The sequence below is a fragment of the Diabrotica virgifera genome, chromosome 1 (assembly GCF_917563875.1).
Source record: "Diabrotica virgifera virgifera chromosome 1, PGI_DIABVI_V3a".
Lineage (NCBI taxonomy): Eukaryota > Metazoa > Arthropoda > Insecta > Coleoptera > Chrysomelidae > Diabrotica > Diabrotica virgifera.
Window position 1 is genome coordinate 105,170,390 of NC_065443.1, and position 25,989 is coordinate 105,196,378.

The following is a 25,989-nucleotide window of genomic DNA, read 5'->3' on the forward strand; positions in this document are numbered from 1 at the left end:
ATTTTAAAATTGATATTCTTAATAAACAAATTAGTATGCAAGGATTTATTGTCAAGGACTTATGTGTTGACATTTTAATGGGAAATGACGAACTGGAAAAGAATAAAGTAAAGATAGATTTTGAAGAAAAAATGGTAACTTTGGAAGGGAAAAAAATAGGGTTTATGGAGAGAGAAGAGGTGGAACAAGGAATAAGAGTTGATGGTATAATATTACAAGAAAATAATTATGTTGATGAAGAGAAAATGTATTATGATAGGGAAATGTCCAATAATATTAAAAAGAATAATAATTATAATGAATATTTAAGGAATGGTAAATTTGAGCAGAAGGATGCCTACGGAGCGGAGTGCGTAAAATTGGAAGGAAGGACTAATGATTTTATAATGAAAAATAATTTTATTTGTAAAGAAGAAGAAGTTATAGAAAGTTTAAGTTGCGCTGAACAATATAAATTAATAGTCGTTTCCATATTGCGGCAACACAAGGGGCTTATCAATAAAGAAAATAGAATTGCACAAAATTATACCCATAGTATAAAGGTTAAGGAAGAAAAAGACTTTAAAATAAAATCATACCCAATACCATATAAATATAGAGAAGAAGTAAACAGAGAAATTAAGAACATGCTAAAAGATGGCATCATTGAAAAGGCAGATACATGTTTTATAAACCCAATAGTAGTGGTACGTAAAACATCAGGTGAAATCAGATTATGTCTAGATGCAAGGAATATTAACAATATCACCGAAAAGCAATTTGAAGCACCAATGAGTATAGATGGAATATTAGGAAGAATTACAGGAATGTCTTTTTTCACAAAAATCGATTTGCGGCATAGTTTCTGGTTAATTCCCCTAGAAAGGAAAAGTAGACAGTATACAGGATTTCAGATAGATGGAGTTGTCTATCAGTTCAAAGTAGTACCATTTGGACTTCAATCATTTTGCAGTGCTTTATGTAGATGTCTTCATGATATCTTGGATCAATATGAACATTTTGTAATTCACTACATTGATGATATATTAATTTTTTCTAAAACGGCTGAGGATCACGAAAAACACCTAAAAATTATAATTGACAGATTAGATGAAGTTGGACTAAAAATAAATCAAGAAAAATGTAAATTTTTTCAAAAAGAAGTAATATATCTAGGATATAAACTTAACACTAAAGGAATAGAGATGGATCCAGAACGAATACAGGTTATTCAAGAATATAAAACACCACACAATTTAAGAACTTTAAGAGGATTTATTGGTATAGTTAATTATTATAAAAGGATGATACCAGACCTAAGTAAAAAAGAAATTCCATTACTTGAACTATTAAGAAAAGATGTACGATGGAAATGGAACGAGAGGAGAGAACTAGCATTCCAAGAAATAAAAAATATTTTTCTGAAAAATTTACAAGTATACCATCCTGACTATACAAAACCATTCACGTTAAGAACAGATGCATCAATTGAGAGATTATCGGGGGTATTATTACAAACATATAATGGAGTAGATTACCCGATACAATTTATTTCAAGAATTACAAAGCCACACGAAAAGGGGTACTCAGTATCAGAATTAGAATTAGCAAGTATCATACACTGTGTCACAAAATTAAGATTTTATTTATTGGGTAATGATTTTACCATCGAAACAGATCATCAAGCATTAACATCTATATTAAAAAACAAATATGGAAACAGTCGAGTCCACCGTTGGAGCCTACTACTAAGTGAATATAGTTTTGAAATCAAATACATTTCAGGAAAATCAAACATAGTGGTAGATGCTTTGTCAAGGTTAGAAAATATACCACAAAATGGACAAAGAACACTAAAAGTTGGAATAAATCAATTAGTAGAAAGCACAGGGTTATACTCTAAAGAACAGATAATGAGAGATCAAATCAATCTTGAGGAAAAGGAAAAGCAACTTAGTAAAGATGGGGTGTATTATAAAATAATCAATGGAATAGAAGTATATGTAATCAGTAGAAGTTTGACCAAGGAAATAATGAAAGATTTACATAACAATTACATGCATATAGGATCAAGAAAGCTTTGGATGCTCTTTAGGGATAATTATTTTACAAAGAATGATCTGAGCATAGCAAAAGAAATCACTACACAGTGTCATGTATGTCAATTAAATAAAGAAAAGAATTTCAAAAATAAAAACACATATAAGTCTAATGTTTCATATGAAAAACTAAACACAGTTTCCATGGATTTTATTTCAAATTTAATTCCCAGTCCAACAGGAAAAAAGCATATACTAGTGATAGTTGATTTATATACAAAATTTATTAAGCTATATCCATGCTCAAGAACAAATGTTAAAACATTAAAGCTATATATTAATCAATTTTCTGAAGAAATAGGACCATTTAGAAATTGTATCATTGATAACGCTACCTATTTTAACAACCAAAATCTTCGAACATTTTGTGAGAAAAAGGGTATCAAGATGCATTTTACAAGTATAAGGCATCCACAGGCAAACCCAGCAGAAAGATATATTAAAGAAGTAATTAAATATTTAAGGATTGTATGTTATGAAAATCATCTAACTTGGGAGCAGCATGTACATGAAGTAGAATATTTTTTAAATAATACCCATAATTTAAATAGAGAAGAAATACCAGAATATTTAATGTTTGGACATATAGGAAACAGAAAATGGATTAGTGAATATAATAAAGATAAGTATGAAGCAGTGTTACAAAAAGTAAATCAAAGAATCATGAGGAAAGCTGAAAAATATGTGAGAAAACATAATCGAAAAATAAAGAAACCAATAACATTTCAAAGAGGAGAACAAGTACTAGTCAGAAATCTCAGAAGAGGAAATTTGAGAGAAAATCTATGTAAAAAATTTCAACCCTTATTTGAAGGCCCTTATATCATAACAAATCAGAATGCAATAAATAGTTATGTGTTGATGGATGCAGATAATAAAATTAGAGGCATATTCCACATTAATGATATTTTCAAATATTATCATGATGAGACTGAATAACTTTCAAAAGTATGTAATACTTACTATAAATCACATTGTTTGCCAGAGATTTTCTGTATAAAATTTGTAATTCCAACTGCTAAGAACGACACAGTCTAGCGTTTAAAAAAACACAGAATGGTATAGGTTTTAAAATATCACATATTTGCATTGATATAAATATAAAAATACAGTAGTTAGAAGCATTAGAAGATGTAAATACATACAAAATGTAAACATGTAAACACTAAACACAAAATGGCATCTGAATTGACATTGACAATTTTGACATAGATAAATTTAAGGTATGTTCAGTATGTTCCATGAGTGACAGTTAGTAGTCAGGTTATTTGTGTTACGTCATGAGGCATTTTTTTACATAAAAGAGTATTAGATGATAGCAGATGAATGGGATGAATGTATTAGTTTGTTTATGAATTTTTTTGAGTTATTTTATTAGATTAATATTAGATTTAAGAATTTGCATAGAATAAAGGAAAATTAATGTTTGAAAAAAATTTTAATTACATTCAATTTTTTTAACATTATTTTGGGGTAATTGTAACGATATGACTATGTCCTAAAACAGAGTATGTCGAAGATCAGAGAACGTAGTATCCGATTAAAGTTTTCCAAAATGGACTGAAATGGCGATTATAGATGTAATTTATAGAAAATATACCATAGAATAGTATAAAAATTATTAAAGATCTTATCATTTATATGAGGACATTCAAAATTAGCATAAGAAATTTATTAAAACCTTATGTAGGGACTTATATTTGTTTTTTTTTAATAATTGAGATAATGTAAATAGATAAATGGACATTTCAAACAATAATTATAGGTTAAAATAATAATATTTAACATTTAGATGTTAATTTTATACAGAAGTAATAATTCTGATCTGAAATGCCTTAAAATCAATTAAAATAAATAATAAAACAAAAATAACTCTATAGGATGGTGGATGACATACTAATTTGACATAGTATGTTAAAAAAAGAAGGAATTGAAGTTTTCTATTTGTCATAATGTTTTTTGTTTTTCGTTTGGAATGTTCTGGAAGAAAAATTTGAAAAAAAGAGGTGTCACAATGACAAAAGGAGGCAGTCAAGAAATTAGAAATGAAGCTATAAATTTGATAGAGAAAAAGATTTGAAAATTAACAGAAAATATAATAATTTAGCATAAACATGATAAATTTGGTATAATCGAAAAGAAATTAGATAAATATTTGAAGAAAACTTACTTATAATTTGGTAAAGTATCCTTTAGTATATAAAAATACTATGTATCCTGAATTTGAACCAGCATAGTGTGGATAATTTATTAGAAATATAAAGAAGAATTTGTGAAGTATCCATAATTGTAAATATTAATAATTTTTGAAACAATATATTAATAATAGTATCCTGTTTCCTGATCCTGGAGTTGAAAGTTGAATTAAAATTGAGAAGAAAGAAAAGAAATATTTTATTTGACAGTTTTAACACTGACAATTGACCTGGTCTTACATCCATTAATTTTTCAGCCATCCAACAATTCAAATTTTATAAAATATTAATAAGAAGGCATTCAGTGACAGTAATTATAAGGTACTGGAATTTGTTTTATTTAATTGTAGGAAGTTTTTCAAGTTAAAGTTATTGTTTTTCAAATTTAGATTTCTATATTTTTTTTTTGTTATCACATTTAAACATTCAATTTTATGTTCAATTTAGATTATAATAAAAACATTTAAAAAACTATTTAACAAACTAATTCTTTCAGAACCGCGACAAAAACCCTATTTCACAATAATATCCATTATAAATATCAAAAATAATATATCATTACAATATATATATATATATATATATATATATATATATATATATATATATATATATATATATATATATATATATATGCCAAAAAGTCCTAATTCAAAAATAAAAATCGACCTGTCTGAGGATTTCTCTTGAAATTTGCCCATTCTCGACATAATGAATTTATGCAAACTCAAACGTCCTCACTTATAATACAGTGTCGCGCCCGCTTGATTGGCAATTAAAAAAACAAAGGGGTTTTCGATATTTTATTGCAAAAACCTCTTCGGTATTTCATCAATCAATGTTTAAAGAATATCTACGTACCTTAGCAACATTGAAATTTTTAGATAAATGTCCGATTTAGGGTTAAAAATTGCCAATTTCGCAATTTTCAAAATTTTCAATCGCTTATATAACAAAAATTATTAACTTAAGAGAAAAATTACTAAAGACCTTTTCTGTTTGGAATGATTCAAAAAACCTAAAAAAAATAGTTCGATGCAAAAAGAATAATTTTAGGAAAAACCCCTAATCTTTCCCCTCGCCTGGCAAGGTCTTATGCTCTTCAGAATCGCCTGTCATTGTACACATTTCTTCTAAATGACTTACTCCAACACATACTTAAATTTAAACCTTACAGGAGAAAGTTTATTTTACCCTCTAAATTTGCACTTTTCGATTCACCTGGTAGATACACGTGCACCGCTGATGCCTGCCAGGTCATGGTTTTTAGCCTTGGTGTGCTATGAATTATCACTAGAAAAATTTCTAGCCTTACAGGACGACCGTTAGTCGGAGGGTTCACTAGCTCTTAGACTATCCATTACATTCAGTTTTTCTAGTTACCATTGAAACTAAATTTTTTGAAAATCTTGAGTAATACCAGTATCAATCTCTTGAGCAGACATGTCCTGTCTAAGCATCTTCCACCAAGTTTCCCTTGGTCTTCCTTTCCTACCTTTTACCATTACATTAGCAATCACATTTTGTATTTATTAATTTTAACTTTTTATTTTTGTAAAACTGCTGTTTTGTTTAGGTTCAAATCATTATGGAATGGCTGCAATGTTTGCTCTGCAAGCCATTAAAAAAGGATTCATAGGATTTAGTACGACTAACTCTCCCTGTCTGTTGGTTCCAACTAGAGCAAAAAAGGTGTGAAAATAAAAAAAAATTAAGTTATTCATCTATCTAACAGATTATTGACTTTTAGTCTGCTTTGGGAACAAATCCGATAGGATTCGGAGTCCCTGCGAACGATGGGGATAGCTTTGTCCTGGACACGTCAACGACCGTTGCTGCTTTAGGAAAGGTAAGCTACTACTTTAACATCAATCTCGTATCATCAAGATTTTATATTTCATTACAATTATTATGTAATTTAAAGGGCAGAACTAGAATGTACGTGGCGTGGGTGCGTCTAACAACCAAGAAACACGTAAAGTACCTGTGAGTGATATTGTGGGACCTGTGTACCTGTGAGTGACACATGAGCACGTGTGGGAAGTGGTCCGGAATGCTACGAGTAGTGCTTCTGCGCTGGAAAGGATAATGCCCAACATTGGGGGACTCAAATTCAAAAGAAAGATCTTACACGGAGTTGTGCAATCGATCGTCTTCTACGTGTCACCAGTCTGGAGTGGAACGGCAGAGATAGCGGTCTACAGGGGTCTCATGACCTGAGTGGACAGAACAAGTCTGCTGCACTGCGAGTGGCATATATTTACAAGACTCTGTCTTCGCCAGCCTTGTGAGCCATTCTTGGACGTGTTTCTCTGCATCTGTTGGCAGTTAAAAGAAAAGAGATATATGACAGAAGAGACCTAGACATTACTATGGCCGAGAGAAGATAAGAAAGGGAAATGTCAATTGAAAGATGGCAAGAAGAATGAAATAACATGAAAGATGTGGCATAGTTGACAAAAAGATGACCCAAATCTGAGAGATTTGGTGCACTGTGGTCAGAGGCGACTGAATTATTTCCTAATGCAGGTGCCTTAGGCCTACTCATAGGATACGGATGTCTTAGGGCCTTCCTCTCTAGGTCCGGAAAGGCTAACACGGATGAATGTCTGCACTCCGGGCACCCGGAAATTGTGATACATACGATGTTGGAGTGTAACAGATGGATGGTAGAAAGAAGCAAGATGGATAGAGACATAGGTGTGAATTTTGTGACGTGACCGTGAGAGAGATGATTAAAGCAGCGTGGACTAGTGCACATAACAACATCCGTATAGTGATCAAAAAGAAAGAAAGACAGCTAAGCCAACGGCAAAAGACGGGAAGATGTATGTTAAAGGTGGTATAGTGAATACCTTTTTGAGAAGAGGCGAACAAGTGAGTCAAATCCTGCGAAAGTAGTCAATGCCGGCTGTAAGTGATGCCGTTCCAGGAGCCATGAGGGTCATTTCTAATATTTTCTCTAATAAAATCTAATTTTTGGGGAAATCGGGAAAAGGAATGAAAATCATTCTTACTGACAGTCTGTGGATAGATGAGGAAAGTGTTGCTTCGTCTTGCAGCGACGATTTTGCTTCCGGAGCGCTGGATAAGTGAAGGGTCTGTTTTAGCAGGAAGGGGAATCCTACACTAAAGTCTGAGATATCTTTTGAAGATTTCAGATCCCCCTCTATATAAAAGACGAAAAAAAGATAACTATGATTTAAGATACTACTTATAATAACGCCCAACAATAATTTCACTAACTTGACTCGATAACTATTGGAGGTTCAGAAATAATTGATTTCGTTTTTCCATTCAATATACAGATTACTCTGTGATTTTCTCTAGAATTAACAATATTGTGTTAAATTACCTTATATTAGCTCCCTCAAATATATATTTTGCTTCTTTTCTTTTTTGTTTCTTAAATATCTTAAATGTTTCCAAATATTTTTACATAAACAACACGGTAGAGTTAATATTTAGGAAAATCAATTAGGTCTGGATCCCACGTACCAAAAATGTTGACTAATAGCAAGCTGAAAATTTGTTAATAGCTTAACGGTGTCTAGTCTGACAAATTTTGATGTATGGGAACACTGGAACAGGGGAAGTTTTAATTGTGGAAAGTGATTCTAATTGTGGAATGTGTCATCCTGACAAGTTTATGATTGTGAAATCTAGCAGGTTGTTTTTAAGTTTAGTCAATAGCAAACTTTATATAATATATGAAATAATGTTTGTCCGACAAATAATATCTTAGGCATTTTAATAAGTCCGACACGTAGAACATGTCAAATGACATTAATTATATTGGTGGTAAATAGCAGTCTGATTGTTGCATTAGAGTTGAAGGAAAGGGTAACAAATCAATTGGAAGTTCTGTCCGATAATATACATGGGACGTCTTCGTAGTCTGACATTCGAAACCTGTAACCGGTTCCACAATTAAAACCTCTCCTGTTCCAGTGTTCCCGTACATCAAGGTTTGTCCGACTAGACACCCTTAAGCTATTAAAAAATTTTCAGCTTGCTATTAATAATCTTTTTTTTTGGTACGCGGGATCCAGGCCTAAATGATTTGTAGCTGACTATAATATTTAGTTGATGTCACAAGAATTGTTTAATTGACGTGTTACAAAATCCAAAAAAGAAGTAAAATAATATTAACAAATTTATTTATATTAGTTTTTGTATGAAATTTTCTTTTTGATATGCCTATTCGTGACGAATGTTAGCGATCATTATCTTATCATCTTCAGCAGCGTGCAAAATGATGTTGTGTTGAACCAGATTCAGAGGTTTTTGTAGCAGGATGGTCATGGTCATCTTCCTGGACCTCGTTTTCCAAATATTTTTCCCTATAGGATGGCTATTAGAAGGGCATATCTGGATTCATTTTGCATAATGTGTTCGAAGTACCGTAACTTTCGAAATTTGATGGTGGTCAATACCTTTCGGTTCTTCTTCATTCTTCTGAGGACCTCCTCATTTGTGACTCGGTCAGTTCACGGGATTTTGATTATTCTCCGATAAACAGAGTGAGTTTTATGTATGGAAACCCTTAGTCCAGTCGGGTTAGACGAATAACAGGCCTAACCTTGCATTAGGAGCTGCCCCAAATTTTATTTTTCTAATCTTTAGGGAGGGTCAATATTAGTATAAATTTAAAATCTCGACTGAATTCCACCGTTGCGTTAGCCGCCATCTTGATTTTAAACGAGAACCGTTTTTGCTCAATATCTCATTTTCAATTTTTTGACAAAAAGTGTAGAAACTGAAAATTGTTGAAAATGCGATTTTCTATAATTTCATTAATTATAATTTTTTTCGTGTGGTCGATATTTTCCGAGTTATGAGGGGAAAATAGTGAGAGTTGGAGCATAATTATTGAATTATTTAATTATCTCGTTTATTATTAGTTTTACAACAAATATGTACCTATACAAAAATGAATAGAATTAAATTCTACACAATTTTAATCTCTTTCATTTTTTGCTAAAATTAATATTTAAGGTAGTACGTATGCGGTAATGGCGCGAGCGTAAGACCGGATTGATTTTATAGCAATTGTTTTTGTTCAATATCTCCACCATTTTCAACTGAAATTGTTCAACATAAAATTTCCTACAATTTTTTTCATGCGGTTGATATTTTCCGAGTTACATGGGAAAATAGTAAAAAGTGGTGGGGGAAGCATAATTATTGAATTGAATTTTGTTGCCGAGCTGCCCCAAATTTTATAATTCTATCCTTTAGCAGAGATCAATAGTAGTGTAAATTTAAAATCTCGACTGAATTCCGCGGTTGCATTAGCCGCCATATTGATTTTAAATGAGAACTGTTGTTGCTTAATACCTCCGCCATTTTCAACTTTTCAACCTAAATGGTGGGAAAGAAAATTGTTGGAAATGCAATTTCCTACAATTTCTTTGGCACAATTTTTTTATACGATCAATATTCTCCGAGTTAAGGGGGAAAATAATGGAAGCGGAGGGGAAGCATAATTATTGAATTGTCTCATTTATTATTAACTTTACGACATAATTGTACATAAACAAAAATAAAGAGAATTATATTTTATACAATTTTTGAAACTTCCAATGAAACATCAACCAAACTAAGTATAATATAAAAGACATAAAAATACATTATACGCATTGAGTTCACTTAATTTTATTAACTAGCGGGTTTGATTGGTTGAATTTGTCTGTCGATATTTTAAGTTTTATGTCAGCTAATATATCGTGATGTTTCTAACAATTTTTTTTTAATTTTGGACCCTGTTGGGGGGAATTTTCCCATTTCCACACTTTTAGACCCGCCACTGGTTCTCTCGAAAAATTGTAGTAAATCGTAATTGCAACAATTTCAATTCTTACACTTTTTGTCGAAAAGTTGAAAATGGCGGAGATATTGAACAAAAACAATTGCTACAAAATCAATCAGGTCTTACGCTCGCACTTTTACCACATACGTACTACCTTAAATATTGATTTTATCAAAAAAATGTACGACATCAAAATTGTACAAAATTTAATTCTCTTCATTTTTGTATAGGTATATATTTGTTGTAGAACTAATAATAAACGAGATAATTCAATAATTCAATAATTATGCTACAACTGTCACTATTTTCCCCTCATAACTCGGAAAATCTCGACCGCACAAAAAAAATTATAATAAATGAAACTATAGAAAATCGCATTTTCAACAATTTCAGTTTCTACACTTTTTGTCAAAAAATTGAAAATGAGATATTGAGCAAAAACGGTTCTCGTTTAAAATCAAGATGGCGGCTAACGCAACGGCGGAATTCAGTCGAGATTTTAAATTTATACTAATATTGACCTAATGTAAGGTCAAATGCTATCCCGACTGGGCTACCTCAATTATCTCGGAAACGGCTTGCACGATTTTTATATGTTTTGGTGTCTAACGTCCGGTTTCACAAAGTAAAGTTAACTTGTGGTTAAGAGATAACCAGAGGTTACCCCAAAATAAGCGTTTTAGTTTCAGGTCAACGGCGAAGTATGGTTATATAACTCACAGAATTTTTAACCAGAGGTTGGAGTGGGTTACCCTTATGGGTATACCCAGAAGGGTAACAATTATGAAACTGAAACGCATATTTTGGGGTACTTTACTTTGTGAAACCGGCCGTAAGGGTTTTCTTATGCAGCCGATCTTACAGTGGTAATTACATTGTTGTCAAATCTTCCGTTTTTCCTGAAATATAATGAACTTTCTTATTTCAAATAGGACACCCTGTATATTTTTTGAGTTTTGAAGTCCATAAGAAATACTGATTATTTTCATGTTACATTCCCTATACCTAGATGCCATATTTTCGGAGTTATTGCTACATTTATTTGAAAAGAAAGTTTTAAACAAATTATAAAAATCAATTTTTCCGGCCCGGGTAGACATTATTTTAAATTTCTTGGATCATTTCAAACAAAAAAGGTCTTTTGTAATTTTTCTCTAAAGTTATTCGTTTTCGAGTTATAAACAATTTCAAACTGAACAAAACGAAAAATCACGATTTTTAATGTTCAAAAACACAAGTAAAAATTTACTTTTTGAAACTACGAAATACCTAAATTCAAGCTCGAACCTTCTTCTATTAGCTTGAGGTAAGAATTTTTGGCACATTTTATTCTCAAACATTGTTCTTTAATTGTTAATGAAGCGCATATGAGAGGACGGGCAATAACAACTAAAAAACAATATTTTAAAATGAAATAAGCCCATACAACTTATGGGTAACTGATAAAATAAGGTTTGATCTTGAATTTAGACCCTTCGTAGTTTCAAAACTAGCATCTTTTATTTGCGTTTTTGAACATTGAAAATCGTCATTTTTCGATTTTTTTTTAGTTTGAAATTGTTTATAACTCGGAGACGATTAACTTTAGAGAAAAAATACAAAAGACCTTTTTTATTCCTAATGATCCAACAAATCTAAAATAATTTCTACCCGGGCCGAAAAAATAGGTTTTTATAATTTGCTGAATTTTTTTTTGTAGTAAATGTAGCAATAACTTCGAAATTGTGTCATTATAATAATAATATCGTATGGCATTTTTGCCGGGGAGATCCTTTCGGATAGTTCCAGCGCCAATTACATCTTTAACCCTGTTTCAAGTAACTAGTGTCGATGTACACTAGCCCAGGGGGACCGACGGCTTAACGTACTCTCCGAGGCACGGTGAGACGGCTCGTGTCATTATTGGAAATGAAAATGGTTTGTCTTTGGCAGGGATCGAACCCACGCCTACTGGCGTATGAGGCCAGCGTTTATGCCGTTACCCACGGCCGCTCACATTGTGTCATTTAGGTATAGGGACTATAACATTAAAAATAATCAGTATTTCTTAAGGACTTAAACACGGGGTAAATACAGGGTGTTCCATTTGAAATAAGAAAGTTCATTAGATTTCCAGAAAAACGGAAGATCTGACAACAATGTAATTACCACTATAATATCGACCGTATTATAAAACCCTTACTCACCAAACTTTATAAAATTCGTGAAAGCTGTTTCCGAGATAATTGAGTGTTTCCATACATAAAACTCACTCTGTATAGTAGTATTTTTGTCCGAGTATTTTTGTATGTAATATGCTTGTTTCAGATTGAAATACAAAGAAGAAAGGGGGAACCAATTCCACCAGGATGGGCTTTAAATAAAGAAGGCAAAGTTGAAACTGATGCCGATATTGCCTTTCAGGAGAAGTTGTTGCTTCCTCTTGGAGGAGAAGAAATAAACGCTGGGTATAAAGGATATGGTTTGGCTGTATTCGTAGATGTATTATCTGGAATTTTATCAGGTATGAAATAAGTCTATTCTCTTTTTCGTAGGTGGTATTGGAATAAAATCTTTGAAATTTTTTTATAATATTTTACGATTAATGAAATTACTATAGATAAAAAGACCTTTTTTTAATCCGCTGTTTGATACAGAATACATATAACAACCTGTAAAAATTTTGCATTACTTTGGAATATCATAATCTATAAAAACACAAACTTTAATGACAACAAACACACATAAGCAAAATGCTTGTACAGGTCGATTTTTAAAATAATCATAGTATATTATAGCATCAATGTTTCGAACTTTTCGCGACTCCTCTTCAGATGACAGTCATAATTTTGAATATTTTAAATGGAAAAGTTCATCATATGATACCTCATTTAAAATATTTTGAAATACTTATTACTTACATGTATAATACTTGCGCAAAATCTCGTTCTAATGCTTTTTAAATGCATTAATTTTTTTGAATTCTGAGAAAACTAATAAGAATTTTTGAAAAATTTAAAAGCAGAATGAAAATTACATTATTATCGAGGGCCGAAAGCCCATAAAAATTTTATAATGTTTATTTTAATAAGTTACAGGGTGAAAACAAAGAGAAAATTTAGTATGACTTTTAGTTTTAAATATATCATTCAAAAGAAACTTTTTTTTTTATTCTAAGGGACTTTCAACCCTCGGTAATAATGTAATCTTTCATTCTGCGTAAAATTTTTTTAAAAATTCTCATTAGTTTTCTCAGTGCATTGTACAACTCAACACTTATTCCAGCGCATTGTACAACCCAACTTCTTCTTAAGGTGCCTTCTCCATTACTGAAGGTTTCTATAACTACAGCAAATTGCTCTCTCTCTTGAGCGGTTTCTAGTATGGAATGTGTGTCCATGCCTGTCCGGTCTCTTACGTTCTTCAGCCAGGACCATTTTTCTTCTTCCTGGACCTCTTCTTCCTTCCACTTTCCCTTCCATTATGAGTCGCAAAAAGTTGTATCTTTCTTCTCTGTAAGTATATGTCCTAGATAACTAATTTTTCTGTATTTTACAATATTTAGGAGTTCTCTCTCAGTCCACATTTTTCTCAGAACCTCGTTGTTGGTCACATGCTCTGTCCAACATATTTTTAAATCAATCAATACTTTTTAAACAAATATTTTCATTTTGTTAGAGATGTGGCATCTAGATGTTTTATAAATTTTTATTTCCAGGATCAAATTATGGTCCAAAAGTACCAAAGTTTGGCACAGTAGAAAATCTAGGACAGGCCTTTATAGCGATTAATCCACAAGTATTTGCACCTGGAGTAGAAAATAGAATGAGTGACTTGATGAACTATTTAAGAAATATGGAACCTGTAAGTTAGCACTAAGTATAGAATTATAATTTTATTTTCTAAAAACTAAATATCCACTGCTGAACTATAATATAAAAGAACATTTGAGTTTATTGGAGTTATCTATAATATACAGAATAAAAAATATAGGACACTAAAAAATTATATAAAATTAAAAATATAGAAAAACAATTAACCAAGATTTGTACATATTGTACCTACTGAAGAAATCTGATTAATTTATTTCCAGGGTTGTTCTTTAGTGTACCAGATATCACACGACAATTTATGAAGGGCTGTAATCAAACCATTGACTATCTGGTCCCTGACCCCCTCACCAACCACCCCAAAACGGGAGTGGGGGTGAGGTGATCCAAGACCAAGGAAGGGGTGGATAGACGAAGTAAGAATCGATGATAAAGTGATATTGAGGGTGGATAACAGGAGGAGAGCAACCAAAGAAAAGGATGTTTGGCCACGGATGTAGGAAGAGGCCAGAGCTCGAGTTCGGCTGTCATACCAGAGAAATAGATAGAGAGAATTCTTGACTAAAGCACAGTATAAAGAGGGACAGTAGAACCACTCTCCGAACAATTGGAAGTAAAATCTTTAGTCGCGCATGGTGACCGCGCAATGTTCCCAGTCGCTTTTTTCCCACTCTCGCATTGCTAGTCTCATAGAAACGTACTGGTTTTAACATAGTCTAGTAAAATAAAATTACACTACATATAAATAATAATCTAAATTCGTACAGGTTGAAACGAATTTTATATCAAAGTTTAGGTGGGTACAAAAAAATTTTCAAGAAAGTATCCAAATCATACAAGGGGATCATTGTTTAAATAATTAAAAAGGGGTCATTTTTGCAAAAAAATTACTTTTTTAACTGCTGAGGTCATTCAGTTACTAATGAAGGTTTATAGGATTATTTTCTGCAAAGCTGAAGGGTAAATCTTTCACATTGGACTTACTGAATTAAATTGGACCCCCTATTTAATTAAATAATTGTATATAAAACTTTAAAAACAAATTTGCAAAAAATTAATTTTAGCGTTTTAAATAAACAATTTAAAATATCTTTTTTTACAGACGAAGTTGCGCTATATTACCAGTATTAAGCAAAAAAAAATTAATCGAAAAATATTTAATATTTTTTGAGATATTGAACTATATTTTCGATAAATGTATTGATACATTCAAATTTCAATTAAACTTCCCCCTAAAATGGCATTTAAAAATTATTCAAATTTGTTTATAACTTGTTTTTTTAATAACGTCACGGGGATTAAATATTTTGAAATGCCGTTTCGATAATTGGGTTCCTGGGAATTTTTCACTAATTAACAAATTTTTTTGTCTTTTTTTCCTCTTTTTTTTTACTTGGAGTTATATTACTACGGGCCCTTTTAGGGTTAAGTTTCATTAAGAATGTCGAATCTCTAAGTTGTAGATTCTAGGCCTAAAAATATTAAGATTGGTCTAAAATCACTTAAATAAAATGTGGCTACTTACTGAGTTACAGGGTGTTTTCTTTAAAAATTTAAAAATTATTTTTACCAAGTATTATCAAACTATTTGACGTATCCTTATCATACATGGCAGAAAGTGTGGGTACTATATAGTCTACTAAATTGTGATAAATAAAAGTTTATAGCTACTACCAGAGGCGTACGACAGGGGATAGTTAATGGTTAACCCTTCCCAAATTCTACGCCACTGAGGGAATTACTATTTTAGTAAAATTTTTCGATTCTCCAATACTTTCTATGTAAATAATATACTCTTTACTGGTAACGATAAAGTCATTAGTTTTCGAGATATTGGACGTTAAAAATGAAACGGCATAGTTATTTTGATTCATTCATTCATTCATTTCAAACTTCCAATATCTCGCAAACTGATGACTTTATCGATACCAATAAAGTTATTTACATACAAAGTATTGGAGAATCGAAAAATTTCTATAATATAGTAATTCACTCAGTGGCGTAGAATTTGGGAAGGGTCAGTCATTCACTATCCCCTGTCGTACGCCTCTGGCACTAGCTAGAAACGCTTATTAATCACAATTTAGTAGGATGTATAATAGCCACATTTTCTGCCAAGTATGATAAGGCTACGTCAAATAGTTTTAAAGTACTTGGTAACAATAATCTTTAAATTTTTAAATAAAACACCCTGTACCTCAGTAAGTAGCCACATTTTATTTAAGAGATTTTAGTTAAATTTTAATATTTTTAAGTCTAGAATCTACAACTCAGAGATTCGACATTCTTAATGAAATTTAACCCTAAAAGAGCCCGTAGTAATATAACTCCAAGAAAAAAAAACAGAAGAGGAAAAAAGAGAAAAAATTTTGATAATTAGTAAAAAATTACTAGGAACCCAATTATTGAAACGGCATTTCAAAATACTTAATCCCCGCGACGTTATTAAAAAACAAATTATAAACAAATTTGATTAATTTTCAAATGCCATTTTAGGGGGGAGTTTAATTGAAATTTGAATTTATCAATACATTTATCGAAAATATAGATAAAAATAAAAATAATGAGATCTTATTCAGGTGAATATTTCTTTGGCAGCAACCGCGTTTTTGCAATTGAAAATATAGTAACATTTAATAAACAAATTCAATATCTCAAAAAATATTATATATTTTTTTAATCAATTTCTTTTTGCTTAATACTGGTAACATAGCGCAACGTCGTCTGTAAAAAAAGATATTTTATAGTGTTTATTTAAAACGCTAAAAATAATTTTTTGCAAATTTGTGTTTTAGATACAATTATTTAAATAAATAGGGGGTACAATTTAATTTAGTAAGTCTTATGTGAAATATTTACCCTTCATATTTGCAGAAAATAATCCTATAGACCTTTATTAGTAATTGAATGACCTCAGCATTTAAAGTAATTTTTTTGCAAAAATGACCCCTTTTTAATTATTTAAACAATGATCCACTTGTATGATTTGGATACTTTCTTAAAAATATCTTTTGTACCCACCTAAATTTTGCTATAAAATTTGTTTCAACCTGTACGAATTTACATTTTGGCTTTTTTATTTCATTAGGCTAACAGGGAAGACCCGCATCCACCACTGGTGAATTACCAATTACGTGCTGCCGGTATTACTTCTTGAGATCAAAGTGCCGACATGGAAGAAGTTTTACTGTCCCTCTTTATACTGTAACCGAAGCCGTTAATCTTCACATTGGACTGTTTAAGTTCAAAGCTTTATTCTGTTTTATTCTGCATTTATTCTTTGTATCTAGCTCTGATTTATCTTATCTTAGGACAATTTTGTCTATCTACGGATTTCTTTCATTCATAATCCAAATTGCTCCTGTATACCTTTCTTTATTTTGTCCTATTACCTTTCTTGCAGTTTTTCGATTATCTTTTCTGATTTCTTCTATCTATAAAGTGCCGACATGGAAGAGGTTTTACTGTCCCTCTTTATACTGTGACTGAAGCCGTTAATCATTACTTTGGATTGTTTAAGTTCAAAGCCTTATTCTGTTTTTTTCTGCATTTATTCTTTGTATCTAACTCTGATTTATCTTGTCTCGGGGCATTTTTGTCTATCTACGGATTTCTTTCATTCGTAATCCAAATTACTCCTGTATACCTTTCTTTATTTTATCCTATTACCTTTCTTGCAGTTTTTCGATTATCTTTTTTGATTTCTTCTATCTTTCACACACAGAAATAGAACTTGATTTACGAATAAGTCTCACCTGTAAATTATAAGCTAACCGACTTCGTTTTACAACACTCCACTTATTTTTCTTACAGTCTAACGGGATCAAATACTACAAATCACTAATCACAAACTACTTAGTTTTGCAGCAATTTCTTTTTAGCGTGTCTATTTCCAACGTTAGATTTTGAAAATAAAGAATACACAATATCCTCCTCCTCCTCTTTCTTTCCTCCTTTTGTGCATTTTGTTTTACTTTGGAGAAGGAGTAACCACTATATGTCCTTTATTTGTTCCGTTCATCGTACTGGAGATCTTCCTCTAGATATTTTACCTGCTACGTTTCCTTCAACTATTATTCGTTCCATGCCTTCTATATTTTAGTAACATGTTCAAAATATCTCAGTAGGTATATTTTAGTTGATAGTTGTGGTGAATCTCGTTTTAGACCCAGTTAGTAGCCCCACACTTCAAATGTAATTACACGCTTCGAATACACAATATAAGCATTGATATGTAACATATTATATTGTATCTCGTCCTTGTGATATTTTCGATTTCCTGGTCTGACAAATAATTCGTAACATTTTAAATGAATCAGCCTTTTTTAAAATTGTATTTATAAAAATTAGTATAATTTCTTTCTCCTACAGTATTTTGGTTTTATTCAGTGTATTATTGATGTGAAACATCTAATGCGGAGAGTTAGTCCTGCTGCGATGCTTCGCTATGCGAATGGTAGGTTTTTAATTCTTCGACATCCTTTGGCTTATGAACTATTGTTGTTTTTTGGACAAAGTTTCCTATATTTTATTTAATTAAAATAAGTATATATAGTTAGATAGAATTCATTCAAAAAATGACATAACCCAGACATCCAAAGTGAAAGTTATCCTCCAACACCAAATTGTTCTATATGGTCCATATAATGTTCAGAAAAAAGTCACACCTTTTTGAGCGTCGGGTTTGGGGGGAGAGGGGGAGAAGTCGGTAAATTCGTAGTTTTTTATGTTTTTCGTCAATATTTCTAAAACTATGGGGTTTAGCATAAGCAACCTTCTATACAAAAATGCTCTACATTAAATTTGAAATAAAAAAGGCCCTCTACATAATCCTTCTAAAATGAACGGTTCCAAAGTTACGGAGGTAGTATAATATAATTGATCCAAAAAAAGGCCCAACCCAGACATCCAAAGTAAAAGTTTTCTTCCAACACCAAATTGTTCTATGTATATGGTCCACATATTGTTCAGTAAAAAGTTACACCATTTTGAGCGTCCGGTTTGGGGGGGAGATGGGGGAGTAGTCGGTAAATTGGTAGTTTCTTTACGTTTTTCGTCAATATTTTTCTAAAACTATGTTTAAGCGTAAAGAACGTTCTATACAAAAACGTTCTACATAAAATTTAAAACAAAAATGGTCCTATCTATAATTGTTATAAAATCAACGGTTCCAGAGTTACGGAGGGTGAAATTTGGAGGTTTTCGATACTTTTTATATTTTTTGGGCAATTGATGATGATTTTGGGTGGTGACTGTGGTGAGGTTGACGTTTCTCAAGGGCTTATCACTAACATACCATTGGCCACTAAAATAGCAAATCCTGTTAAAGAAAATTTCTTTCAATCAGTAAAAATATTATAAATTGCCCAAGAAATATAAAAAGTATCGAAAAGCTCCACTTTTCACCCTCCATAACTCTGGAATCGTTGATTTTATAGCAATTATGTATAGGACCTTTTTTGTTTAAAATTTGATGTAGAATATTATTGTATAGAACATTGTTTACGCTAAAGCATATTTTTAGAAATATTGACGACAGACATAAAAAAACTACTAATTTACCGATTTCTCCCTCATCTCCCCCCCCCCCCACACCGGAGGCTCAAAATAATGTAACTTTTTACTGAACAATATCTGGACCATATAGAACAATTTGGTGTTGGAGGAAAACTTTTACTTTTAATGTCTGGGTTAGGCCTTTTTTGGACCAGTTATAATATACTACCTCCGTAACTTTGGAACCGTTCATTTTAGAAGGATTATGCATAGGGCCTTTTTTGTTTCAAATTTAATGTAAAACATTTTTGTATAAAAGGTTGTTCATGCTAAACCGCATAGTTTTAGAAATATTGACGAAAAACTTAAAAAACTACGAATTTACCGATTTCTTCCCCCAAAAACCCGACGCTCAAAATGGTGTGACTTTTTTCTGAAGATTATGTGGACCATATAGAACAATTTGGTTTTGGAGGATAACTTTCACTTTGGATGTCTGGTTTGGAACTAGTTATACCATACTAATAGTTATATAGTTTATTAAATGTGGCAATAAAATATCACCGAAGTAATTGACAAACTGACAAATCTGACAATAATTGAAAAAAAAGTATTTTCTAAAAAAAATACCATATTTTTTTGTTATTGAAGGTTTTATTTTTAATAATTTGTAATTTATTGCCTTTAAGAAACTGCTTTTTATGCATTTTTTGGTAATAATTTTCACGTTTCGCATGCCAGATGTCCCACGATGGATCTTTTTTTAATAGTTATTTTAGTTAAAAATTTTGCTGTGTTTTACTCACTTTAAATGTATTTCAGGTAGATCCAAATCTACCAGTGTTAGTGGCTGGCGATCCCTCAAGGCAGAATATGGAAAAAGTTCATAGAGATGGAGGTTTATCCTACGTCCAAAATCAACATGATACGAATAAGAAGCTTGCTGAAAGGCTTAATGTGGCACCAATGAAATCGATTTAAATAATACGAGAGATATAAACATAAATTTTATTAAATGCATGATTTAAAAAATGTTACACTCCAGCTTAGCCGATAATAAAATGCTTCTTCCTAATTTTTTTTTCATTTTGACTTCCAACCTGCAACAAAAAATTTATGAAGTAGATCAATAATAGATCTAGAATGGGGAGACTGAAACAGTTTATTTAAAACCAAGTCAGGAAAAAGTAAAAAAACCGTAGTTCCAACAGGAAGTAGATACAAAATCGAAATAAATATACAGGGTACTACCTTTTCTCTGAAACAAGGGAAACTGGGGATCGTAGATGTTGGACCAACGGATTGGTTTAAAAAATGTAAAATATATGTCAAATATTTTATCATCTTTGCACACTAATAAACATCCAAAAGAAAAGAAAAAATAGCACTTGCCGCTTAAATTAAATAAAAAGTAAAGTAAATAAAATAAAATTATTAAATAATATAATACTAACATAATATGTTGTTCTGAAGCTATTTCCTTGTGGCATTTTTATAATTACGTATTTTTTATGGGAAATAAAATAATAGTTATTTATGATACAGGGTGAGTCATGACGAACTGTACATACTCCTACTTCATATAGAGGCTCCTATGGGGAATAACAAATGACCATTAAAAAGTGTCTGCTCCCCTTGTTTAATAATATACAGGGCGAGTTTCGCATTTTGACAGAGAGTTATATTCGTCATAATTTTTGAACGGTCAGATCGATCTGTCTCTTATTTTTGTCAATCGTTACACTATTACCACCTAATCAAATGATTTATTCAAACTAGAAAAAAATCAGGTCCGGCTTTAAAAAATTAATTCGTTTGAGTCTTAGAAAAAATTTCACCATGTATATGCTTCTTGAAAACTCTAATATGAATTTTATAAATTAGACAAATAGGCAATTAAAATGGCATATTTATTTTGTTCCCCACATGATTACTTAATTTTTTATAAAAAAAATCACATTTGACTATGAGTAATAATTAAAAGTTTGGTAAAGTGAAGATATAAAAAAATTTACTTTCATTACAAAAATTAATTTTTTTTTAACAAATATTTAATTTGTGTTACTACCCAATAAACTGATTTATTCAAACTAGAAAAAAATCAGGCCCGGATTTAAACAATTTTCTCGTTTTGGCTTAGAAAAAATTTCACCCTGTATACGCTTTTTGAAAACTCTAATATGAATTTTACAAGTTAGACAAATAGGCAATTAAAATGGCATATTTATTTTTTCCCCACACGATTACTTAATTTTTTATTAAAAAATCAAATTTTTCAAAATCGGAATTTTAACCTAAAAATGAAAAAAAAAAAGATGAAATCACGGTTTAACTCGCTACAACGTTCCATTTAAAAATTTTTTTTTCTGAAATTTTTACAGCACATATCTCTTACCATTGTGAAGACTATGACAATTATTGTTGTAGACTTTCAGTCTTCTTCTCGTAAAAGTTATAAATTTTTAAAAATAAAAGGTGCAGCTTCGTGAATTGCAAAGTTAAATCGCAAAAATTAAGTGAAAAAATTTAAAATTTATTTATTTGATCACGTCTATGTTAAAATATAGAGTCCAAAGAGAAGTGTTATGGGGAGTTTTAGATCTAGACGTGGTATAGAAAAAAAAATGGTGAAACTTTGAATTTTAAGAAAAACGTTGTTTTTTATTTTTATGTAAAATTGCGATTTTGACAAATTCGATTTTTTAATAAAAAATTAAGTAATCGTGTGGGGAAAATAAATATGTCATTTTAATTGCCTATTTGTCTAATTTGTAAAATTCATATTAGAGTTTTCAAAAAGCGTATACAGGGTGAAATTTTTTCTAAGACCCAAACGAACTAATTTTTTAAGGCCGTACCTGATTTTTTTCTAGTTTGAATAAATCAGTTGATTGGGTGGTAACATAAATCAAGTATTTGTTTAAAAAAATTAATTTTTGTAATAAAAGTTAATTTTTTTTTAAATCTATGGTTCACTTTACCAAATTTTTAATTCATAGTCAAATTTGATTTTTTATAAAAAATTAAGTAATGGTGTGGGGAGAAAAATAAATATGTCATTTTAATTGCCTATTTGTCAAATTTGTAAAATTAATATTAGAGTTTTCAAAAAGCGTATACAGGGTGAAATTTTTTCTAAGACCCAAACGAACTAATTTTTTAAAGCCGGACCTGATTTTTTTCTAGTTTGAATAAATCAGTTGATTAGGTGGTAATAGTGTAATGATTGACCAAAATAAGAGACACATCGATCTGACCGTTCAAAAATTATGACGAATATAAATTTTTGTCAAAATGCGAATTTCGCCCTGTATATGTATTATTAAACAATGGGAGCAGACACTTTTTAATGGTCATTTGTTATTCCCCATAGGGGCCTCTATACGAGGTAGGAGTAGGTATGTACAGTTCCTCATGACTCACCCTGTATAAGTGTTAAAATTACACGTTTAAGGCACGCATGTGAAAGTTTGCAGAATGAGCGATAGCCAGTTCTGCAATTCACATGAGTGCCTTAAAAATGTACTTTTTAACACGAACAGCATACAATATTTTTTCTACAGACGTAATTACAGGACAATATCCACAAAAAATTTTACTTGACTGACATTCCATTTTTATATTTTTTTGACATTACATCAAAATTGCCTATACGGTCAATACGAACTGCAGTGCCTTAAAAATATTTTAAAGCACTAGTGCCTTAAAGTAGCATTTTTCACGCTCGTATGGAGTGCTAAAAATTGCATTTTTATGACGGTTGTAGAAAAAATTATTTATTTATTGTTTCACATCCATAAGGTTTCTACAATTTTAAAAATAGTGGTAAATAGCTGTATCAAAGCTGTACGTTTGTTGCTAGTACAGTATAAAACATAATTATTCACTATATTTATACAGTTGTATGGGCCATTCCACGAACATACACCTGTTTTGGATTATTTCGACAACGAATATTTTAGTGTGCAACATAAGAAGTACGAAAGTAAATGGCGCTATAATTATTCCAATAAACAACAATGTAATTTGCAATTTACTTTCGTTCTTCTTATTTTGCACAGTAAAATATTCGTTGTCGAAGTAATCCAAAACAGGCGTATGTTCGTGGAATAGGGCAGTCCCTCTTTTGCTAGTATATCACCTCTTTCATTTCTACTTCTTTGTTTTTTGCCATTTTTCCGTTGAAGTCACCTCTCATTATCATACTACGAACGGAAGATCCAATAAATTGCCATCTACAGCCACTCCACTCAGTTTTTTCAAAATTTTAGAATTAACTTTCAATAAACTTTCAAAAGAATCAAAAATTAAATTTTTACAATAATAAACATGTTTTATGTAAATCAAGTAGGTAAATATAATGTTGCATAAAGCTTTAAATTATTTTTCTTAAGTAATCATTTTTTTTTTCAATTTTACGAAAAATTTAATTAGTGATGAAATATATAGGGTGAGGCAGATAAAGGGCCTATTAGAAATATCTCGAGAAGTAAAGTAAACAAAATTATGAAAATTTGAATATAGGGGTTTTGAGGTGTGAACTATTTAATGAAAATATTTTGGTCTCTTTGCTACTTCCGGTTATACCGAAAGTTGATTGTAACTTCGTTTCTTTAAATGGGACACCCTATATATTTTTACGTTTTCGGATTCTCCTCCATTTCTTATTTCTTAAAATATAAGGTTTTGTAATATTATGCGGGGTAGATTAAAAGATAATTACGTTTTTTTATTAATTTCGTAGCAAAATTCACACTCTGTAGAATTGTAGTAGTTTTACATCAAAATCTCTTTATATGTTCAAATGATTTTTAATATGGTCTACTATTGTTACCAATTATTAGTATAGCTAAATTTTGAATTTTAGTATAAAGGGTGGGTCGAAACTCGGAATGTGTATTTTCTGAGTTTTCTTAAATGAAACACACTATATTTTAGTATTGTATGATTTTATGGTACTTTTTAATTTCTTAAGCATTACCTATACCCAACTGCTTTAATTTGTGCTTAAATTGTTAATCGCACAACAATATTAACTACGTAGATATTTTGATAGCTCAACCATCATTGGCAATTTTAAGTATCAGTCTCGATTAGTATGTATTTATTTCCGAAAAATTATTTGTGATTGAATATTTTCAAGGCTAACCTAATAAAATTTCACGTATTTTTGTTGCAATTAATGTTTGGCTTGAATCACCAATAACTCACAAATTGAAGCAGTTAGGTATAGGGATTGCTTAAGAAATTAAAAAGTATCCTAAAATAACATTTCATCACGATACTAAAATACAGGATGTTCTAATTAAGAAAACTCACAAAATACTCATTCTGAGTTTCGACCAACCCTGTATACAAAAAAGGAAAAATTTAACTATACGCTGTGAGCTCGTACGTAGAGGGGATATTTATAAATTCGTGAGCGCCAGTAGTGACAAGTCTGTAAACGTTTACCGGAAATTTGACATAAATGTCAATGTGATTAATTTAAAATTAAAATTAAAAACATTAATTATAAAAAATATTAGTTGATCAAAGCTGTGGTATATATTTTTACCTTAAATATACTTACGTTTTAAATACTGAATTTGCGTTTTTTAATGTTCTGTAATATTTAATTATAAATTAATCCTGGCGCCATCTACATGATAATTGTGAAAGTATCCCGAAGTAAGAAATTAATATTTCATCAATAGAACGTCAAAATGATTAGCAAAATCTTAAAAAAATCTATTACAATTTAAGTAATTTTTAGCGTTGTAAATATTAAGCGATAAAAATTAAATAATAAATTTAAAAATTACCGGTGAAAGTTAAGTTAGTAACCGCTAGGAGCGACACCAGCAAAGCTCAGGGCGTATACCAATAATTCTTAACATAGTAGACTATATTAAAAATCATTTGAACATAAACAGAGTTTATTATGTCAAACTACTACAATTCTACAGGGTGTGAATTTTGCTATGAAATTAATAAAAAAACGTAATTATCTTTTAACCTACCCTGTATAATATTATAAAAACTTATATTTTAAGAAAGAAGAAATCAAGGAGAATCCAAAAATGTAAAAATATACAGGGTGTCCCATTTAAAAAAACGAAGTTACAACCAACTTCCGGTATGACTGGAAGTAGCAAAGAGACCAAAATATTTTCATTAAATAGTTCACACCTGAAAACCCCTGTATTCTGATTTTCATAATTTTCTTACCTTGAGTTCTCGAGATATTTCTAATAGGCCCTTTATCTGCCTCACCCTGTATAGTGAAGATATTTCGAGAAACGATAACAAATTATTTTCAAACTAGACTCCAATTGTATTTTTAAACATCTTATTTATTTAATATAATAATTAAATTCACTATCAAATGGTATTTATATTTATATTGACTTTGACGGATCTGTCAAATTTTGACAAAATAAGACATGAAAAATTAGTCCAAATTTTAAAGACGAAAGACATAGATAGATAAAAGGGAAGTTTGGCATTATGAATAATAATGTGACGCTATTATACGCTCCTAGACCGTCGAATATTCAGGCATATTTATTTTAATTCGAATGTTGTAAACAGATCCTTGTTTATACTATGATGATTTA

General features: G+C 30.7%; 1 protein-coding gene across 1 annotated transcript in view; it reads left to right on the forward strand.

Moving 5' to 3' along the window:
* LOC114325442 (uncharacterized oxidoreductase YjmC) overlaps positions 1 to 20,465 on the forward strand; it is a 50,735-nt gene extending 30,270 nt beyond the window's left edge. Inside the window, exons 4-8 of the mRNA XM_050642791.1 lie at positions 5,850 to 5,965; positions 6,024 to 6,122; positions 12,393 to 12,588; positions 13,783 to 13,928; positions 20,213 to 20,465. Of these exons, the coding sequence (XP_050498748.1) occupies positions 5,850 to 5,965; positions 6,024 to 6,122; positions 12,393 to 12,588; positions 13,783 to 13,928; positions 20,213 to 20,371 (716 nt within the window). The 3' untranslated portion in view covers positions 20,372 to 20,465. The remainder of the gene's footprint in view (positions 1 to 5,849; positions 5,966 to 6,023; positions 6,123 to 12,392; positions 12,589 to 13,782; positions 13,929 to 20,212) is intronic.
* Positions 20,466 to 25,989: the final 5,524 nt, after the last annotated feature.